This window comes from Amblyraja radiata, chromosome 1 (genome assembly GCF_010909765.2).
Source record: "Amblyraja radiata isolate CabotCenter1 chromosome 1, sAmbRad1.1.pri, whole genome shotgun sequence".
In the NCBI taxonomy this organism is placed as follows: Eukaryota; Metazoa; Chordata; class Chondrichthyes; order Rajiformes; family Rajidae; genus Amblyraja; species Amblyraja radiata.
The window spans coordinates 169,051,908-169,074,702 of record NC_045956.1 but is presented as its reverse complement, the minus strand read 5'-3'; the positions used below and the strand labels follow the sequence as shown (position 1 = coordinate 169,074,702).

At 46.1% G+C, this 22,795-nt stretch overlaps 1 protein-coding gene across 1 annotated transcript in view; it reads right to left on the bottom strand.

The window, feature by feature from the left end:
- Nucleotides 1-3,378: 3,378 nt before the first annotated feature.
- Nucleotides 3,379-22,795, bottom strand: part of LOC116981931 (transmembrane protein 127-like) — a 34,091-nt gene continuing 14,674 nt past the window's right edge. Inside the window, exons 2-3 of the mRNA XM_033035157.1 lie at nucleotides 10,410-10,574; nucleotides 3,379-3,992 (exon numbers count right to left, since the gene is read on the bottom strand). Coding sequence (XP_032891048.1) covers nucleotides 3,715-3,992; nucleotides 10,410-10,574 — 443 coding nt within the window. The 3' untranslated portion in view covers nucleotides 3,379-3,714. The remainder of the gene's footprint in view (nucleotides 3,993-10,409; nucleotides 10,575-22,795) is intronic.

Below are 22,795 nucleotides of genomic sequence, written 5' to 3'. Positions count from 1 at the left end.
GTTCACATGTAGAAGGTATCCGTTTGGGCAGGTATCGACAGTCTTGTGCCCCCCCCCCCCCAACACACATTTAATGGTGAACTATGATATAATAATTCCAATCTAATTCTTGCACAGCCTTAAATCATTCAGAAATATAAATGCAAACTTTGACTCGGGTATCACAGTTGGCCTAGAATGAGCTACAATAATTTAGAGTCGTTGCCCATACCAACCAACATGCCACAACTACCCTAGTCCCACCTGCCTGCGTTTGGCCCGTATCCCTCTAAACCAATCCTATCCATGTACCTGTCCAAATGTTTCTTAAATGTTGTGTTAGTACCAGCCTCAACTACCTCCTCTGGCAGCAGGTTCCATACACCCACCACCCCTTGTGTACTAAAGTTGCCCCTCAGGTCCCTAGTAAATCCCCCCCCCCCCCACCTTAAGCCTGTCCTCAAGTTCTTGATTCTTGTATTCTGGGTAAAAGACTTTCCTCCGTTTCAGTTACGTACATAACACCCTCTTTTCTCGGGGATCGATATTATTGAGCACATATTAGCAACCGTGATAATATGTCATAGTCCAATCTCAATCTCTATTACATTAAACAATAGGTGATTCTCAGGTGCATTGTATGGTCAATTCACACACAGAATGTATCAGTTCACATATAGAAAGTATCCCTTTACACTGAGTCTTGCACCGCCAACACAACAAGGGTTGCATTTATTGGTTAACTATGATATAATAATCCCAATCTAATAATTTGCACAGTCTTAAGTGTCAGAAGTATAAAAGGAAACTATGACTCTGGAACAGGTATCACAACTGAGCTACAATTTCCTTTAATTTCACACAGAAGAGATCGAGGTTGTGCATTTCAACCCTCCCACAGATTCCATCCCCTCCCCCATCTCACATGAAACACAAAGGGCTGAAGTGTAGGTACAAAAGATACTATCATGAGGAAGTGTAACAGAATGATAGGTTTTATTGTACAGATAGGAGCGAAAAGTACAGGATGTTGGTGAGTCCTTGAATAGTGCATACATTTTATTGGTCTCCATTTTAAAGAATATAAAAGAATTTCATAGAATTGCAGTGAACATTGCTTCCTGAGATATAGGTCAGAGTCATGGAGTGATACAGTATGCAAACAGGCCCTTCGGCCCAACTTTCCCACACCAGCCATCATGTCCCAGCTACACTAGTCCCACCTGCTGCGTTTGGTCCATATCACTTCAAATCTGTCCTATCCATGTACCTGTCTAACTGCTTCTCAAACGATGGGATAGTCCCAGCCTCAACTACCTCCTCTGGCAGCTTGTTCCATACACTCCCCGCTGTCTGTGTGAAAAAGCTACCCCTCAGATTTCTATTAAATCTTTTCCCCTTCACCTTAAACCTTTGTCCTCTGGTCCTCGATTCCCCTACTCTGGGCAAGAATCTCTGTGCATCTACCCGATCTATTCCACTCATGATTTTATACACCTCTATAAGATCACCACTCATCCTCCTGCGCTCCAAGGAATAGAGTCCCAGCCTACACAACCTCTCCCTCTAGCTCACACCCTCTAGTCCTGGCAACATTGTTATAAATCTTCTCTGAACTCTTTCACGCTTGGCAACATCTTTCCTATAGCATGGTGCCCAGAACTGAACACAATACTCTATCAACATCTTATACAACTGCAACATGACTTCCCAACTTCTAAACTCAATACTGACTGATGAAGGTCAATGTACCAAAAGCCTTTTTGACCACCTTATCTGCCTGCGACTCGACCTTCAGGGAACCATGCACCTGTACTCCTAGATCCCTCTGCTCTACAACACTCCTCGGATCCCTACCATTCACTTTGTAGATCCTGCCCGTGGTTAGACTTCTCAAAATGCAACACCTCACCTTTCTCTGTATTAAATTCCATCAACCATTCCTCAGCCCACCGATCAAGATCCTGCTGCAATCTTTCACAACCATCTTCACTATCTGTAGGTGGTAGGTTGAGAAGGTTAAGCCTGTACTCCTCGAAGTATAGAATGAGTTATAACAATATGTTATAAGATTTTGAGTGAGGCCAACAGGATAGATGCTGAGAAATGTTTCCCTGGACACATGTCTAGAACTAGTGGGGGGACATTAGAGAAGAAAGTGCCACCATTTAAGATGTACTCTACTCCTAGCTCGTCTCCTGCACGTCCCCGAGGCCTGGAACTCGGAGAGAGGGATGAGGCAGTCGGCGACGTTAGCGGTTGCTAGAAATAGGGCCGGTAAGAAGAGCCGGGGGTCTTGGCTTCCGCGCCCTCAAGATCGGCTGTGGGAGGCACTCCCAGGCCACAAAGGCTAAAGGTGGCCGAGCGAGGAGAGGAATAACAGTTCACTGGACAATGTGGATGGAGGCGATGGCTGCATACCTGGTGACTCTTGTATATAGACTCAGTGGGCTGTCTCTATACATACTGTACTTAATTGGGTTATACTTATGTACTATTGCCCCTAATTTGTCAGAAGTGGATATGAAAGTGGGATAACATAGAATTTTATAAAATTATTAAGGGATTGGACATGATAGATGCAGGAAATATGTTCCCTATGTTGGGGGAGTCCAGAACCAGGGGCCACAGTTTAAGACTGTTTCAGTCTGAAGAAGGGTGTTGGCCCGAAACGTTGCCTATTTCTCTCGCTCCATAGATGCTGCCTCACCCGCTGAGTTTCTGCAGCATTTTTGTCTGTCAGCCATAGTTTACGAATAAGGGGTAGGCCATTTAGAACTGAGATGAGGAAAAACGTCATGAATTTGTGGAATTCTCTGCCTCAAAAGGCAGTGGAGACCGGTTCACTGGATGCATTCAAAAGAGAGTTAGAAAGAGCTGTTATGGCTAGCGGAATCAAGGGGCATGGGGAGAAGGCAGGAACGGGGTACTGATTGTGGATGATCAGCCATGATCACATTGCATGGTGGTGCTGGTTCGAAGGGCCGAATGGCCTCCTCCTGCACCTATTTTCTATGTATGTATCTATATAACTAGTGAGAATGGGTGCTCAATGGTCAGTCTGGAGTCAAGGGCCTGTTTCCATGCTGTAGCTCTAAACTAAACTGAACTGCATTAATAGTGGTTACATTCAGGCCACCGAGAAACAGACAATTGGAATGTGTTAAAGGGAACCTTGTGGGTTAGATTCAGATATTCTCTATCCGCTAATGCCCCAACATTGAGAAATTCTTCGGGTCATGTTCACAAGTTCGAGGAGTAGGATTAGTCCATTTGGCCCATCTAATCTACTCCGCCATTCAATCATGGCTGATCTATCTTTCCCTCCCAGCCCCATTCTCCTGCCTTCTTCCCATAACCCCTTGACACCCGTACTAATCAAGAATCATCCCTGGTGAGTCAGACTCAGTGAGGTTTATTGGATATAAATCACCATTGTCTGAGCAACAACTTCAGAAAATCTACTACTTCAGAAAATCTACTACTTCAAGTGGTGGCGATTGTACAAAGAGTAAAAATATACATTTAAAATAATGTATAAAGCAAACATTACAGCTTTTCCTCCTCGTGCAGTCCAACACGTCGTTCCTGTTGCTCTACAGCGAGCTGTCCATTGCAACCTGGGCTGCATTCTGACCCTGTGCTTTGACCCCATCCGTTAGCACCGCTGCACACAGCTCACTGGGTCAAACGGACAACTCCAAGGGAGCCCAGAGGGCTGGTAGTGCAAAGAGTTTAGCCGCTCTCTTCATTGTTTTCACAGGGCTGTGGAGCCACCAGGGCCGACTCCTCTTCTGTCCTCCCCTCCGGCACTCTCACGTCCTTCAGAAGGACCTTGTGTAGACTCAAGGCCGAGGCGGTCACCGCAAACATGAGAGCAAACACGGCAATCACGAAGCTCTCTCCCAGCGTCGTCTGCATGGTCATCTTCTCAAATTTCTTCCTCCTCAGCTTTGACTTCACCTGGAAGTACAGGTAGGAGCACAGTGCCAGTGACCCAATGTCCAGAATGGCTGAAAAACACAAGGACAAAACCATCTGAGGTTAGTTCAGCTTATAGTTTAGCTTAGCTTGATGAAGGGTCTCCACCCAAAACATCACCCAGTTCTTCTATCCAGAGATGCTGCCTCTTCCGCTGAGTCACTCCAGCATCTTGTGTCCATCTTTAGCTTAGCTTAACATATAGTTTACCTTAGTATAGTGTACCTTATAGTTTAGATTAGCATCGTTTATTTTATTGTTTAGCTTAGCATAATATATCTTATAGTTTAGCTTAGAGTAGTTTGTTTATAGTTTGGCTTATAGGTTAGCTTAGTTTAGCTTATAGTCTTAGTTTAGCTTATAGTCTATCTCAGTTTATCTTATAGTCTATCTCAGTTTAGTTTATAATCTATCTTAGTTTAGTTTATAGTCTATCTCAGTTTAGTTTATAGTCTATCTCAGTTTAGTTTATAGTCTATCTCAGTTTAGTTTATAGTCTATCTTAGTTTAGTTTATAGTCCACCTTAGTTGCATTTATAGTCTAGCTTAAGGCCTAGCTCTAGCCTAGCGTGAGTCATCGTCACCATCCAGTACAGCTGGCGATCTCGAGGGGCAAGTGTTGGTATATTTTTGTCACGTGTACCAAGCTATGGCGCCCAGGCCAGGCGACTCTTTGTGTGCTGGTCACAGAAGTGGATCTGCAATCACGCATTACAATTGCTCTACTTTTTTAAATCTCTACTCCAACAGTGGCTTTAACTATGCTCACTAAACGCATTCCTTTATCCCGTATTTGTACACTGTGAATGGCTCAATTGTAATCAAATATTGTCTTACTGCGGCCTTTTAGCATGCAAAAAAAAGCTTTTCACTGTACCTTCTGCCCAGCTAATCCATTTGACCAAAATGCTCCATTCAAGCTAGATTTATTTGTCTACGTTTGGCCAATATCCCTCCAAACATTTCCTATCCAAGATCCTAGTCAGTGTAGAAATAGGAGGATATTGCAGATGAATAAGTGGCTTGAAAAATGGTGCAAGGGGGAGGGATTCAAATTTCTAGGGCATTGGAACCAGTTCTGGGGGAGGTGGGACCTGTACAAACAGGACGGTCTGCACCTGGGCTGGAATGGAACCAATGTCCTTGGGGGAGTGTTTGCTAGTGCTGTCGGGGAGGATTTAAACTAATGTGGCGGGGGGATGGGTGCAAGAGCAGAGAGACAGAGGGGTGTAAAATGCGGGTAGAAGCAATAGGTAGCAAGGAGAAAAGTAAAAGTGGCAGGCAGACAAATCCAGGGCAGGGACTGGGTGAGACTACACCTGGAGTATTGCATACAGTTTTGGTCTCCTAATCTGAGGAAAGACATTCTTGCCATAGAGGGAGTACAGAGAAGGTTCACGTGATTCCTGGGATGGCAGGACTTTCATATGAAGAAAGACTGGATAGACTCGGCTCGGCTAGATGCAGGAAGATTATTCCCGATGTTGGGGAAGTCCAGAACAAGGGGTCACAGTTTAAGGATAAGAGGGAAGTCTTTTAGGACCGAGGTGAGAAAATCATTTTTTACACAGAGAGTGGTGAATCTGTGGAATTCTCTGCCACAGAAGGTAGTTGAGGCCAGTTGAGGCCCTTGTGGCTAAAGGGATCAGGGGGTATGGAGAGAAGGCAGGTATGGGATACTGAGTTGGATGATCAGCCATGATCATATTGAATGGCGGTGCAGGCTCGAAGGGCCGAATGGCCTACTCCTGCACCTATTTTCTATGTTTCTATCCTGTCCAAGTGTCGTTTGAATGTTGTTATAGTACTGGACTTTACCTTGCTCTAAAAGGTATTCATGTTATTCCATCCATACACTTTGGATGGCTCATTTGTAATCATTAATTGTCTTTCCACTGACTGGTTAGCACGCACCAAAAGCTTTTCACTGTACCTCAGTACACGAGACAATAAACTCAACTCAATGTGTGGAAAAAGTTGTCCCTCAGGTTCCTATTAAATCTTTGCCCTCTCACCTTAAACCTATGCCCCCTGGTTCTTGGATTGCCTAAATCTGGGTAAGAGACTGTGCATTCACTCTCTCTATTCCCCTCATGGTACCCCACTGCTTCAGATGCTGAAAATGTGAACGACGAAATGGCAAACAGGCAATCAGGAGGTCAGGCAGCAGGTGTGCAGAGAGAGAAAGATTTACACCTTCAACTTTTTTAGTCAGGGTGGTGAACTGTGAAATTATTTGCCACAGAAGGCGGTGGAGGCCAAAACCAGTGGATATATTTAAGGCAAAAATAGATAGATTCTTGATTAGTACGGGTGTCGGAGGTCATGGGGAGAAGGCAGGAGAATGGGGTAAGGAGGGAGAGATAGATCAGCCATGATTGAATGGTGGAGTAGACTTGATGGGCCGAATGGCCTAATTCTGCTCCTATAGAAGCTGGGATGTAATGTTAAAATTGTACAAGGCATTGGTGAGACCAAATCTGGAGTATGGTGTACAATTTTGGTCGCCCAATTATAGGAAGGATGTCAACAAAATAGAGAGAGTACAGAGGAGATTTACTAGAATGTTGCCCTGGTTTCAACAACTAAGTTACAGAGATAGGTTGAATAAGTTAGGTCTTTATTCTCTGGAGCGCAGAAGGTTAAGGGGGGACTTGATAGAGGTCTTTAAAATGATGAGAGGGATAGACAGAGTTGATGTGATCAAGCTTTTCCCTTTGAGAATAGGGAAGATTCACACAAGAGGACATGACTTCAGAATTAAGGGACAGAAGTTTAGGGGTAACATGAGGGGGAACTTCTTTACTCAGAGAGGGGTAGCGGTGTGGAATGAGCTTCCAGTGGAAGTGGTGGCGGCAGGTTCGTTGGTATCATTTAAAAATAAATTGGATAGGCATATGGATGAGAAGGAAATGGAGGGTAATGGTATGAGTGCAGGCAGGTGGGACTAAGGGAAAAAAGTTGTTCGGCACGGACTTGTAGGGCCGAGATGGCCTGTTTCCGTGCTGTAATTGTTATATGGTTATATGGTTATCACTAATGATCTTATGGTCAACTTGATGAGCATTCATTAGATATTGATTTGATGATGGAGTAGACAAAAAGGAATCATTGTCAAATGGAAGGTTTTAGTTAATATATAATTAATAGTAATTAGTTTACCTGTGTCCACTGTGAGATCTGCCTGCAATGTTTAATTATTTTGCTCTCCACTGCCACGAAGCTAACTGCTATTATTTCTCACTCCTTCCATTGACAGACACCTGGTCCTAGATACACTGCTGTGTTACAGAGATTCTCGAAACATTAATCTGAGCATGTTTCTTCCTCTCCCACTTCCCTGAGACCATTAAGCAAATGTTCCATCTGGCTGGGATATTCTGCAGACACTTGGGGGACTTCTTTTGTAAACGCATTGTTAAATATATCTGCATTAAAAATTCAAGTGTCATTTTGATGAGGTATTTCAAATGCCTGAAATAAGCAGCAAAATAACATTTAAATAGTATTTTCCTCAAGGTAGCGACAAATGAAAATTAAGCCTAATCGTCCCAACTCTCTTGACGTGTACATGAGTTAATTATTTTGAGATAGCATTGCCAAGTCTGGTCTGAAGATCAGTCCAACACTTTGGCATCTCCCTGAATGGAATCCTAAAGGAAATATTTAGTCAGTAGTCACATACTTCAGTTGACAGCAGAACTCTTGGTATGTGTACTGAAGATTACATTCACTTGCTCCATGTGTTCACTCCTTCACCAGATTTGACGCTGAAGTCACCTTTAGTTCCTTCCTACATTTTGTCTGCTCTACTGCAAAATCTCCTCAAGGTATGTCTACTTTGAAGAAGTTCTCCTCCTCTCTCTGATGAGAGATCTGCATCATCCTCTCTTGCTGCTCCCCCTGTGATTCCTCCTACTCCACGACCATATTTTAACCCAGACTCAATATCACAGACTTTTTGCACATCTGTCATTCATTTGTTCTATATCTCTCTAGATCACTGTCTATATCTCTCGTCCCCATCTCCCTGACTCTCAGTCAGAAGAAAGCGAATGGCATGTTGGCCTTCATAACAAGAGTTGAGTATAGGAGCAAAGAGGTCCTTCTGCAGTTGTACAAGACCCTAGTGAGACCACACCTGGAATATTGTGTGCAGTTTTGCTCCCCTAATTTGAGGAAGGACATTCTTCCTATTGAGGGAGTGCAGCGCAGGTTTACAAGGTTGATTCCTGGTATGGCGGGACTGTCATATGCTGAGAGAATGGAGCGGCTGGGCTTGTATATCTGGTGTTTAGAAGGATGAGAGGGTATCTTATTGAAACATATAAGATTATTAAGGGTTTGGACACGCTAGAGGCAGGAAACATGTTCCCGATGTTGGGGGAGTCCAGAACCAGGGGCCACAGTTTAAGAATAAGGGGTAAGCCATTTAGTACGGAGACAAGGAAACACTTTTTCACACAGAGAGTTGTGAGTCTGTGGAATTATCTGCCTCAGAGGGCGGTGGAGGCCGGTTCTCTGGATAGTTTCAAGAGAGAGCTAGATAGGGCTCTTAAAGATAGCAGAGTTAGTGGATATGGGGAGAAGGCAGGAACGGGGTACTGATTGAGGATGATCAGCCATGATCACATCGAATAGGGGTGCTGGGTCGAAGGGCCGAATGGCCTACGCCTGCACCTATTGTCTATTGTCTACCTGAAACATCACCTATTCCTTTTCTCCAGAGATTCTGCCTGATCTGCTGAGTTACTCCAGTTTTTTGTGTCTAACTTTGGTTTAAACCAGCATCTGCAGTTCATTCCTACTTTTAGTTTAGTTTAGTTACAGCACAGAAACGGGCCCTTTGGCACAGAACTGGCGATCACCCCATACACTAGCACTATCCTACATACTAGGGACAATTTACAATATTTGCCGAAGCTAATTAACCTACAAACCTGAACGTCTTTGGAGTGTGGGAGAAAACCGAAGCACCCAGCGAAAACCCGCGCAGGTCACGGGGAGAACATACAAACTCCGTATAGACAGCATCCATAGTCAGGTTTGAACCTGAGTCTCTGGCGCTGTGAGGCAGCCACTCTTCCACTGGGCCACCGTGCCACTTGTACTGTCTCCCTCACCATGATATTTATTCTTTAAATGTCATAATGAATGAAAAGTTATCCACTTTTTCATTACAGTCTTCCATGTGAATGAACACCACTTACCAGATTTAATTATAATTACAAACAAAGAACTACAGATGCTGGTTCGTACCAAAGTTAGACGCAAAGTGTTGGAGTCACTGCGTGGGTCAGGCAGCCACATTTTCTGCAAAGAAGGTGCTGTCAGACGCGCTGAGTTACTCTAGCACAGTGTGTACATCTTTATTTTTATTTATCCTGCACACTCATGGAATCACCAGCAATGGCTTCACTTTCTATTCCTTCAGAATCCTGCAAAGTACACGCGGCCCTCTTTATTTTTGTTCTACTTACTGCCCAGGAGGACATGGGTGATATGGTGGGGCTGCCATAGAGTTGTTGCCTTGCCACACCAGAGAACAAGGTTCGATCCTGACTACGGGTGCTGCCAGTACGGAGATTGTACATTCTCCCCGAGACCAGAAGGGTTTTCTCTGGGTGCTCCGGTTCTTTCCACGCTCCGAAGACGTTTGGGGTTATGGGTTAATTGGCATTGGTAAAAATTGTAAATTGTCCCTAATGCGTAAGATAGTGCTAATGTACGGGGATCGCTGGTCGGTGCAGACTCAACGGGCCAAAGGGCTCAGTTACCACGCTAGGGTTGGACAGGCTAGATGCAGGAAGATTGTTCCCGATGTTGGGGAAGTCCAGAATAAGGGGTCACAGTTTAAGGATAAGGGGGAAATCTTTTAGGACCGAGATGAGGAAAACATTTTTCACACAGAGAGTGGTGAATCTGCGGAATTCTCTGCCACAGAGGGTAGTTGAGGCCAGTTCATTGGCTATATTTAAGAGGGAGTTAGATGTGGCTAAAGGGATCAGGGGGTATGGAGAGAAGGCAGGTACAGGATACTGAGTTGGATGATCAGTCATGATCATATTGAATGCCGGTGCAGGCTCGAAGGGCCGAATGGCCTACTCCTGGCATCTATTTTCTATGTTTCTGTGTTTCTATATATCTATAAACCAAGCAGGTGTTCGAGCGTTCGAAATGGGACTCAAAAAGATTTGGACTTTGAGATGAGAGAGTCAGTTATACATACCACATGCCTACTTTACCAACCAATGCTACTCCGATGCTACTAATTTCAGAGATCTTTGGACGCGTATACCAACGTGCCTCCATTCCACAGTATTCCCTCGCATCCCACCAATTAACAGTGCAAAAAACTCAGCCACAACCAATGCCCCAAGACAAGGGGAGGATTGGAAGAAAAACAAAGGCAAATTAAACAATGAGAAGAAAAAGGAAGAGGGGGTTACCCGTTATAAAATGTAACATAATTGGTATGTTAAACAACAGAGGATGCCTTGATCCCAAGAAGCTCAAAATGAAGGCCCCAAAGCCAGTCAGTATTCCGATGTAGCTGCATGTGGCCATCACTATCAGGAGAGCGATTCCTTCATAATTCATGACAGTATTCGGATCTGCAGAAGACAGTGGAGGAAAGATGGGTTAGTTTGATTCAATAATCAAATAATTTTTTTTATTGAAGACAAAACAATGCACTACAATGCACAATCTTTTGTTCCTTTTTGAATCAAGCAGTTAAGAATTCCATTAAGATCTCTGCAACATTTTGCATGGCGGCACAGTGGTGCAGCGGTAGAGTTGCTGCCTTGCAACGCCAGAGACACGAGTTCATTCCTGACTGCGGGTGCTGTCTGTACGGAGTTTGTACGTTCTCCCTGTGACCTTAGTGGGTTTTCTCCGATAGCTCCGGTTTCCTCCCACACTCCAAAGATTTACAGGTTTTTAAGTTAATTCGCTTTGGTAACAGTCTGTACTAAACTAAACTCAAACCGCTCTTGGATTCTGGGATACCAGTCACTCACATGATGGACCTAGTGTTCACTATGACGAGTGCACCTTTAATTACAAATACCTGGGAAACAACAGTGATGATAACATGCAATTGGGATCATTCCAGGCAATTCATTATATTATCAGTTTGCACCCTGTGAAGGGTGAATTTCCGCGGCTTCCAACCATTGCTCGAGTGGGATCAATTTACTTTTATTCCAAAACTAAATAGATCCCACGTTTCTGTTGCTGCTGGCTGGGATTCCCATTCACCGCTACCCCATTGAGGACATTAGACATTGTCTATTGAGCTGATGTGCTACAAAGTTGAGAATGACATCCTGCACTCTCTATCAGTCTGAAGAAGGGTCTCGACCAGGAACGTCACCCATTCCTTCTCTCCAGAGATGCTGATTAATTAATGATTAATCGATCAATTTACAACAAACATTATGTTGATTTATATATTGGATTTTGATTTGGTTAAATCTCACGATAATCTTCTATGCATAACTAAAACTCTAATCTTGTGTTCTTCCGATTTGCACGTTTTTTACTATTTGCGCAAAAACGGTACGCGATAGCGCTATGATTTTTCGTCAGCTCACTCGCTGTTCTCCTATGCTGCGAGTGCACCACGTTTCGTTCCAATCGGTGGCTTATTGTAAAAGTTAGCGAGGTTTAAAAATCTTTAAAACCGCACATGCGCAGATTGATCTCCACTCCTGCCAGCCAGCGCCGCGCGGATTAGTCTCTTCTCTGGTCACTCTCCAGGACGGTCCGCCCCTTCCTGCTCCATTGTGTCTTTACTGGAGCTGAGGGTGGCTGGCGGAGATCTCCAACTGGACTTAATTTTCAGAGGGACCGGAAGCGGCCCAGCCCTGTCCAGTCCGGCCCGGCCCGGCCCAGCCCAGCCCAGCCCAGCCCGGTGCGGAGTCAGAGATGCCGCCAATATCGCAAACGGAAAGCGGAGACTCTGATCCCGGCGAAGGAGAATGACCAGTGACCAGCTCCCGCTATGAGTCCTTATCGCACCACCAGCTCCAGCCCTTTCCCCTCTGTTCTCCTTCGTTGGCTACTGCCCCCTTCCCCGTGATACCCCCCACTCCCCCATGACTCTTCACCCGTCTTTTATCCAAGCTTTCTCTCCCCCTCCCCCGCCCACTCACCACCCACCCCCTCATACACCTTCTAGCCCACACACATACCCCCTACCCCCTCCCCTCCCACCCCACACCACCCTGTCACACACCGCACTTCGCTCCCCTCCCACACATGAAGAGGAAGGGGAGGGAGTGCTCAGGGATGAGGGGAAATGAGCCGCGTCTGTGCAGTTAGGGGCTATGGGTGAGTGGTGGAATATTGCGTTGGGGGAATGGGTTGCGTAGGGGGACCAGGCCTCCCGTGTGACTGGGACCCAACGGGTCCCACTTAGTCCCGTATATTTTTTAGAACAACAGTTACTGACAATATGAAGTAAACCCAGAACAATCTGGAAATGCATAAGATCTGAGGCAGCATCTGTGGAGAGAGAGAGGAAGCGAGTTCATCTTTCAGGCAAATGTTTTCTCACCAAAATATCTAGAATTGACCAGAAATTTGCTCTAAGCACAATGCCACAATGAAGGGACTATTATTAGTTAATTTGTTTAGTTTATTGTCACGTGTACCGAGGTACAGTGAAAAGCTTTTGTTGCTTGCTAACCAGTCAGCAGAAAGACAATATATGATTACAATTGAGCTATCCACAGTGTATAGGTACATGATAAAGGGAATAATGTGAAGAATGTTCAGCGCTGAATGGTTCAGTTGCCTGATAAGAGCTGGGAAGAAACTGTCCCCGAATCTGGAGTAATGTGTTTTCACACTTCTATATTCTTGCCTGTTGGGAGACTACCTATTGCCCTATGGTTTGGTTACTTTGTATAACAGATAATTTATTGTATTATTGTATATTTATTTATTTATTGTGTTGTTAGTTTAATGTGCCTGTAAAGCTGCAACAAGAGTGTGGACAAGAAATAATTTCATTGTTCGGGTGCCAGGACATTGTACAATTGACACTGACTCTTGCTTTTGAAATATGAATTGCTTCTGACTTAAGCATCTCCCTCTGCCAGAAATTTGTTGGCCAACAGAAAAAAAAGTGCTATGTTATGTTTATGGTTATTAAAACGTAATACGTTAAAATTAGTTAAAATTTCTCAATTTCTCATTTGCGGACTTGAACAAATTGCAGCGCTGTAGATGTAGCCCAGTCCATCAGAGAGACCAAACTTCCCACCACTGACTCCATCTATACTTCATGCTGCAGCGGGAGAGCACCCAACATTCTCGACTTTCCCATCCCAAACATTCCTTCTCCTCTCCACTCATAGAAAACATAGCCCCCTCATCCTTCTAAATTCCAGTGAATACAAGCCCAGTCGACCCATTCTTTCATCATATGTTAGTCCCGCCATCCCGGGAATTAACCTGGTGAACTTATGCTGCACGCCCACAATAGCAAGAATGTCCTTCCTGACCCAAAACTGCACTCCCACTGGGAAAGGGTACAAAAACACTTGAAAGCAAGTGCACCAGACTCAGGATAGCCTCTTCCCCTCTGTTACCTGACTTCTGAAGACCTTCCATAAGCTAGGATACAATCCCGACTTTCCGCCTACCTCATTGCAGACACTGGACTTTTTCCTCTGGAACTGTTCTGCTACAATGCTTAGAAACTATTTTCTGAACACTGGTACTTTTCTCTTCGCTCTACCTGTTGTACTTACGGTGGCACAGTGGTGCAGCGGTAGAGATGCTGCTTTACAGCTCCAGAGAACCGAGCGATTCTTATTATGGGTGCTGTCTGTACGGAGTTTGTACGTTCTCCCTGTGACCACCTGGGTTTTCTCCGGTTTCCTCCCGCACTCCACAATGCCGTACAGGTTTGTAGGTTAATTGGCTTTGGCAAATTTGTAAATTGTTCCTAGTGTGTAGGATAGTGTTAGTGTGCGGGGATCATTGGTCGGTGTGTGCTTGGTGAGCCCCACACTGTACCTCTAAAGTAAAGCCTAAAGTCGTTTTGTGTACGGCTTGATTGTACTCATGTATAGTATTATCCAACTTGATTGACTAAACGACAAGAAGAGCAAATGGAAAGCCCAAAAGAATGGCCTACCACAAGGCAGCGTACTGGCCCCCCTCCTCTTCAACATCTACACCAACGACCAACCACCTCCCCCACAATGCCGCCGCTTCATCTATGCTGATGACCTCTGCATCACCACCCAACAGGAGAACTTCCAGAAGATCGAGTCTGTCCTGGAAAGCGCCATCCAAGAGATGACAACCTACTACAATAACAACCACCTGAAACCCAACCCATCAAAAACCCAACTATGCAGCTTCCATCTTAAAAATCGAGATGCAGGAAAACAACTGAGCGTCTCATGGGATGGCCACAAACTCTCCAACCACTTCCACCCCGTGTACCTTGGAGTCACACTCGACAGGACACTCTCTTTCAAAACCCACCTTCAGAACACCAAAGCCAAGGTCAACACTCGCAACAACATCCTGCGCAAACTGGTAAACTCAAAGTGGGGCGCTGATCCACCAACCATCCGTGCAACTGCCCTAGCCCTGTGCTTCTCCACAGCTGAATACGCGTGCTCAAGCTGGAGCCGCTCCCACCACACCAAACTGGTTGACACAGCCCTCAACGACACCTGCCGCATTATCACGGGATGCATAAAGACAACGCCAGTCCCGTGCCTCTACGCCCTAGCTGGTATTGCCCCCCCCCCCCCCCCATATCAGACGATCCATCGTCGCCCAAGACGAGCGGAGAGCACAGGAGATCGATACCAGGCACCCCCTGCACGGACACACAGCACCTCCACCCCGACTGAAATCCAGAGCCAGTTTCTTGCAGACAGTCGCACCTCTCCAGACAACCAAAGAAACAGCAAGGACCAACATCTGGAAAGATGAATGGAACCAGCTCAACACACGAGCCCACGACTGGATGGAGAGAGGAATCACTCCGACTGAATGCCTCGCCAGCGGGTACGACCTCCCATGGCCAACCTGGAAGACCCTCAACAGATTACGAGTGGAGCAGGGGAGGTGCAAAGCACTTATGAAAGCATGGAACTACCAGGCAGAAGACACATGCAGCTGTGGAGCAGTACAGACAATGTCCCACCTACTGGAGTGTGACGACGCCCTCCAGTGCAGCCCCCAGGACCTGGCTGAACTGACCCGACCAGCTGTGACCTGCGCCAGATACTGGCAGAACGACATCTGAGATTGCAACGGACTCGAAGAAGATTGAATAAAAACACGCAAATAAAAACTTTTGACCGTATCCCACTATGTGACAATAATAATAATAAACCAAACCAAACGTTGCAAAATCTGGTTAGTTTTTCCCCCAAAGTAAATGAGTTTGGACCCGTGTACAGGAATTAGCTTGTTCATGAGATCAGACGACACACAGCTGCTATGAAGATACAAAGAAATACAGATGCTGGAACACAAAGTGCTGGAGAGATTCAGTGGGTCAGTCAGCATCTGTGGAGGGATTGGATAGGCACGGTGGCACAACGGCAGAGTTGCTGCCTTAAGGGGCTGTCCCACTGCGGCGACCAAATCCGTGAGTTCAGAAGAGTTCGCCCTCGACTCATACTCGCAGCATGGTCGACACGAGGTCCTAGGAGGTCTTTGTAATTCTTGAGAGTGCTTGATGCTTGAGAGTAGTCCCCGCGTACTCGAGGCCTCAGCTAGGTCGCGGCGTGTTTTTCAACATGCTGAAAAATGGCTGTGAGTAAAAAAAGGTTGCCGTGGAAAAAAATCTATACTTTTTTTACTCGTAGGTTTAGTCGAGGTAGGTCGTAGTAGTTCGTCATGTTATTCATAGGTAATCGAGGGTAGTCAAAGGAAATCAAGGGTAGTTGAATGTAAAGCTCGTTGAGAAAAAAAAGGTAAGTAAAGCGACCGGTAATGTTAAATGGCGGCTAAACTTTATTAAAAGTTGTCTGGCTTCTTAAAAGTGTTTCCACTCCTTCTCCCCACCTTCTCACCCCTTCTCTCCCCGCTCTCTAAATTAAGTGTGTGTGTGTGTGTGTGTGTGTGTGTGTGTGCGTGTGTGCGTGTGTGCGTGTGCGTGTGTGTGTGTGTGTGTGTGTGTGTGTGTGTGTGTGTGTGCGCGTGCGTGTGTGCGCGTGTCTCGCAGTTACATCGCTGGCGGTCCATCCAGCTAGAGGTTTTACAGGCGAGTGCCTTTGAGCTTGATGGTCGAAGACAGTCGCTGAGAAGTCGCATTAGTGGGACAGGAAACCACTAGTGTGGGAGGAAACGGAAGATCTCAGGGAAAACCCATGCGGTCACGGGAAGAACATACAAACTCCGTACAGACAGCACACGTAGTCAGGATCGAACCCGGGTCTCCGGTGCTCTAACATAGCAACTCTACTGCTGCTCCACCATGCTGCCCGGGTGTACCACCACATACAGGAACAGCTTCTTCCCCTCCATTACTAGGCTTCTAAACAGTTGTTCCATATGCTCAGGTGCTGTTCAATTCACCTCTACCCCATTGAGGACGTTGGACTTGATCTATGGAACTACGATGTGTCACAATGCAGAGAACTATATTCTGCACTCCGTATCTCCCCTTTGCTCTATTCATTGTACTTGACTTTGATTTGATTGTATCTGATCTGTTTGGATCACATGCAACACAAAGCTTGTCATTGTACCAAGATACATGTGACAATAATAAACCTAAGCCTATTGCTGATGTCACTGAGACTTGATTAGTACGGGTGTCAGGGGTTATGGGGAGAAGGCAGGTGAATGGGGTTGAGAGAGGAAGATAGATCAGCCATGATTAAACGGCAGAGTAGACTTGATGGGCCGAATGGCCTAATTCTGTTCTTAGAACTTATGAACATGACATGGTTGAAAAATGGGCAGGACTAGCAACTTAATTTTCTGGTGAGATAGCTGGGAATGAAAAAGGGGAAGACATATTGCACTGTTAGTCAAAGGGATACATTACTTCCCTTTTAAGAGAGGATATAGAATCAGAGTCATACAGCTCGGATACAGGCTATTCGGCCCAACTTGCCCATGCTGACCAAGATGCCTCATCTACACTAGTCCCACCTGCCTGCATTTGGCCCATATCCCTCTAAAACCTGTCCTATCCATGCACCCATCCAAATGTCTTTTAAATGTTGTTATAATACCTGCCTCAATTATCTCTTCTGACAGTTCGGTCCATATACCCACCATCCTTTGTGTGAAAAAGTTTTCCCTTCAGGTCTTTCCCCTCTCGCCCTAAACTTATGTCCTCCGATTCCTAATTCCCATAATCTGGGTAAAAGTCTTTGTGCATTCATCTAAGATGGCTCCTCAAATTAGTCCATATGGTAAGCTATTAGTAAGGGGAAAGGGTGTAGCTGCTTTGAAGGGTGTGTATTACCGACCTCGCAGCAGACATGGGGAGATAGTCACAGATATGTAGGCAGATATCAGGGAGATATAAGAAAAAAAATAGGATTATACAACAGAATTTCAATTTCCCAAATACCATTTTTTTAGGTATGTCTAGGAGAGCCTTCACATGCAGTTTGTTGATAGACCAACAAGGGACAGAGCATTACTGAACTTTATCTAGTGGGTGTGGAGAGAGTAAACCTGAACACATTTGTCTCCTTTTCGGAAGTGGGTAAAACTAGAGAACACAGGTTTAGGTAAGGGGGAATATGAGGAAATCCTTCTTTATCCAGAGACTGGTAAGTACCTGGAATACACGTGCATGGCCGCTTCGACAGGGACAATCTAGAGACAGCCATCAAGGCTGTGCTCCCTGCCGATCACCAACCCCTCACACTCACCCCCTACGACGTATTCGTGGCACTGAGTAGGACTAATGCACGTAAGGCTGCTGGCCCTGACGGCATCCCCGGGCGCGTGCTCAGGGCCTGTGCTGCGCAGCTGACAGACGTCTGGACTGACATCTTCAACCTGTCACTTGCCCAAGCAGTTGTCCACACGTGCCTTAAAACCACCTCCATCGTGCCAGTGCCAAAACACTCCACTGCGGCAAGCCTCAACGACTTCCGCCCAGTTGCACTTACCCCCATCATCACCAAGTGCTTCGAGAGGCTGGTCCTGGCACACCTCAAAAGCTGCCTACCCCCCACACTGGATCCCTATCAGTTTGCCTACCGCAAGAACAGGAGTACGGAGGATGCCATCTCAACGGCACTTCACTCCGCCCTCTCCCACCTCGACAACAGAGACACTTACGTAAGAATGCTGTTCATCGATTACAGCTCAGCATTCAACACCGTTATACCATCTAAACTGATCACCAAACTCGGTAACCTGGGCATCGATCCCTCCCTCTGCAACTGGATACTGGACTTTCTAATCAACAGACCACAGTCTGTTAGGTTAGACAAGCACACCTCTTCAACCCTCACACTAAACACCGGCGTTCCACAGGGCTGTGTGCTGAGCCCCCTCCTCTACTCCCTCTTCACCTATGACTGCACACCTGTACATGGTACTAACACCATCATCAAGTATGCAGATGATACAACGGTGATTGGCCTCATCAGCAACAACGATGAGTCGGCCTACAGGGAGGAGGTCCAGCACTTAGCAGCATGGTGCACTGACAACAACCTGGCCCTTAACTCCAAGAAGACCAAGGAGCTCATTGTAGACTTCAGGAAGTCCAGGGGCGGCACGCACACCCCCATCCACATTAACGGGACGGAGGTGGAACGTGTTTCTAGCTTCAGGTTCCTGGGAGTCAACATCTCCGATAACCTCTCTTGGACCCACAATACCTCAACTCTGATCAAGAAGGCTCACCAGCGTCTCTTCTTCCTGAGGAGACTGAAGAAGGTCCATCTGTCTCCTCAGATCCTGGTGAACTTCTACCGCTGCACCATCGAGAGCATCCTTACCAACTGTATCACAGTATGGTATGGCAACTGCTCTGTCTCCGACCAGAAAGCATTGCAAAGGGCGGTGAAAATTGCCCAACGCATCACCGGTTCCTCGCTCCCATCCATTGAGTCTGTCCAAAGCAAGCGTTGTCTGCGGAGGGCGCTCAGCATCGTCAAGGACTGCTCTCACCCCAACCATGGACTGTTTACCCTCCTACCATCCGGGAGGCGCTACAGGTCTCTCCGTTGCCGGACCAGCTGTCACTCTACTCAACAACGTACCTCGGTGACTGCCAATCACCCCCCCCCCCCCCCCGGACACTCCTCCCACAGGAAAAACACTATGTCTGTATATATGTTAATGTAAATATTTATTCAAATCATATGCTATGTCGCTCTTCCAGGGAGATGCTAAATGCATTTCGTTGTCTCTGTACTGTACACGGACAATGACAATTAAAGTTGAATCTGAATCTGAATCTGAATGAAGCAGGTTTGTAGAGAGCATTTAAAGAATTGGCTAGATGAGCATCTAAACTTCTACAGATGCTTCTACAAAGCATTTTATCGGGATGCTTCACTTGGTTTGGGAACAGCTCCATCCAAGACCGCAAGGAATTGTAGAGAATTGTGGACGCAGCCCAGACCATCACACAAACCAACTTCCCTTCTACTGAATCCATTTACACCTCACGCTGCCTCGGCAAGGCCAGCAGCATAATCAAGGACGAGTCGCACCCTGGCCACTCCCTCTTCTCCCCTCTCCCATCAGGCAAAAGGTATAGAAGTGTGAAAACACATACCACAAGATTCAGGGACAGTTTCTTCCCAGCTGTTATCAGGCAACTGAAACATCCTACCACAACCAGAGAGCAGTGCTGAACTACTATCTATCTCTTTGGTGTCACTCGGATTATCCTCGACTAGACTTTGCTGGCTTTACTTTCCACTAAACATTATTCCCTTATCATGTATCTACACGCTGTAAATGGCCTGATTGTAATCATGTATTATCTTTCTGCTGGCTGCATAGCACACAACAAACGCTTTTCACTGTATGTTAGTACACATGACAATAAACTAAACTGAAACTGAAACCGAAAAAAGCACCCACTTCCAGAATCAGGGACAGTTTCTTTCCCAGTTGTTTCCAGGCAACTGAACCATCCTACCAACAACTAGAGAGCAGTCCATAGCTATTGTCTACCTCATTGGTGACCCTCCGGCTATCTTCAATCGGACTTTACCTTGCACTAAACGTTATTCCCTTCATCGTGTATCTGAATACTGTTGGCGGCTCAATTATAATCATGTCTTGCCTTTCCACTGACTGGTTAGCACGCAACAAAACCATACCTTGGTACACGTGACAATAACTGTACCTTGGTACATGTGACAACAAACTAAACTAAACAGAGAAGAGTGTGGACCAAGTGCTTAATATGCGTAGGAAGGAACTGCAGATGCTGGTTTAAACTGAAGATAGACACAAAAAGTTGGAGTAACTCAGCGGGGCAGGCAGCATCACTGGAGAGAAGGAATGGGTTACGTTTCTGGTCAAGACCGTTTCTTCCGACCTGAAACGTCACCCATTCATTCTCTCAAGAGTTGCTTAATATGGATGGGTGACCGCTGGTTGGTGTAGACGTGTTGACTGGAATGACCCGTTTCCATGCTGATTGATTCTATGATCTACTGACCGGTGGTGACGCATCATCAGAGTTGCAGGTCAGCCCACTCGTATCACAAATTAACCAAATGGGCTTTCTGAATATATCTATAACTTACCCCTTACAATCTAGACCACGCAAGTAGGAATAAGAAAGAATGACTGTGCAACAAACCATACCGTCTCAGCCTCATGCCCACAATAGGTGTTCCCGTGTCAGATTTAGCAACAGATTTGACACACCGCTCATTTGACCCAGGATAAAACCAGATGCGTCGGAAGAAAAGGTGACAAGGAGCATCAAAGTACATTACATTGTATCCATCACAGCTAAACTCACTTTTACTTTCACACCATCCTACTCAGCAGTGTTCATGACTCCCTTTGATGTATGGTTAACCCAAGTGACCTTCCACTTTCAGAGACTGAAATTTGATCTCAGAAGGTATTTGGAAAGTCCCTCCACATATCTCCCAGCCTAAGGCAAAGGGTTTGCAAATTAATGTAGACCCAGCTTCATTTAATATGAAGATAGACACAAAATGCTGGAGTAACTCAGCGGGACAGGCAGCATCTCTGGAGAGAAGGAATGGGTGACGTTTTGGGTCGAGACTCTTCTTCAGGCCGATGGGTGATGAAAGGCAATGGCAAGACGTTGTTATTAACACAGTGGCACAGCGGTAGAGTTGCTGCCTGACAGAACCAGAGACCATCACACAAACCAACCTCGATCAGGGTTCGATCTAGATGTACTAGAGGACAGAGGACCTAGGGTGCCGGAGGAACTGAAGGAAATTCACATTAGTAAGGAAATGGTGTTGGGTAGACAGATGGGACTGAAGGCTGATAAATCCCCAGGGCCTGCTGGTCTGCATCCCAGGATACGCAAGGAGGTGGCTCTAGAAATTGTGGACGCATTGGTGATCATTTTCCAATGTTCTATACATTCTGGATCAGTTCCTGTGGATTGGAGGGAAGCTAATGTTATCCCACTTTTTAAGAAAGGAGGGAGAGAGAAAGCAGGGAATTATAGACCTGTTAGCCTGACATCGGTGGTGGGGAAGATGCTGGAGTCGATTATCAAAGATGTAATAGCGGGGCATTTGGATAGCAGTAACAGGATCAGCCCAAGTCAGCATGGATTTACAAAGGGGAAATCATGCTTGACAAATCTTTTGGAATTTTTTGAGGATGTATCAAGTGAAATGGACAAGGGAGAGCCAGCGGATGTAGTGTACCTGGACTTTCAGAAAGCATTTGATAAGGTCCCACATAGGAGATTACTGGGCAAAATGAGAGCACATGGTATTGAGGGTAGGATATTGACATGGATAGAAAATTGGTTGGCAGACAGGAAACAAAGAGTAGGAATTAACGGGTCCCTTTCAGAATGGCAGGCAGTGACTAGTGGGGTGTCGCAAGGCCCGGTTGCTGGGACCACAGCTATTTACAACATACATTAATGATCTAGATGAAGGACTTCAAAGTAACATTAGCAAATTTGCAGACGAATGACACAAAACTGGGTGGGAGTGTGAACTGTGAGGAGGATGCTATGAGAATGCAGGGTGACTTGGACAGGCTGGGTGAGTGGGCAGATGCAGTATAATGTGAATAAATGTGAGGTTAGCCACTTTGGAGGCAAGAACTTGAAGACAGATTATTATCTGAATGGTGTCCATCTGCAGTTGTACAGGGCTTTGGTGAGACCACACCTGAAGTATTGTGTGCAGTTTTGGTCTGCTAATTTGAGGAAGGACATTCTTGCCATTGAGGGAGTGCAGCGCAGGTTCACGAGGTTAATTCCCGAGATGGCGGGACTATCATATGCTGAGAGAATGGAGCGACTGGGCTTGTATTCACTGGAATTTAGAAGGATGAGATGGGTCCCTGTGACACAGGAGGCTTTGCCCCCAACACAATATTCCACCCAATAGCTCACCCATAGCCCCCAACTGTAAAGGCACAGCTCATTGCCCCTCATCCGTAGCACTCCCATCTCCTCCACTTCACCCTCTTTCTTCTTTCCCCTATCCTCCTCCCCTCCCCAATCCCTCCCCCAACTCTCTCTTCCTCTCCTTTCCCCTACCCTCAGTCACTCCCTCCCTCCATAACTCCTCTCCCCTCCCTACCCCTTCCTATCCTTCTACCCCCCACCTCCCCCAATCCTCACCTCCCCCTATCCCCCCATTATCCCTCCTCACCACCCCCACTGCCATCC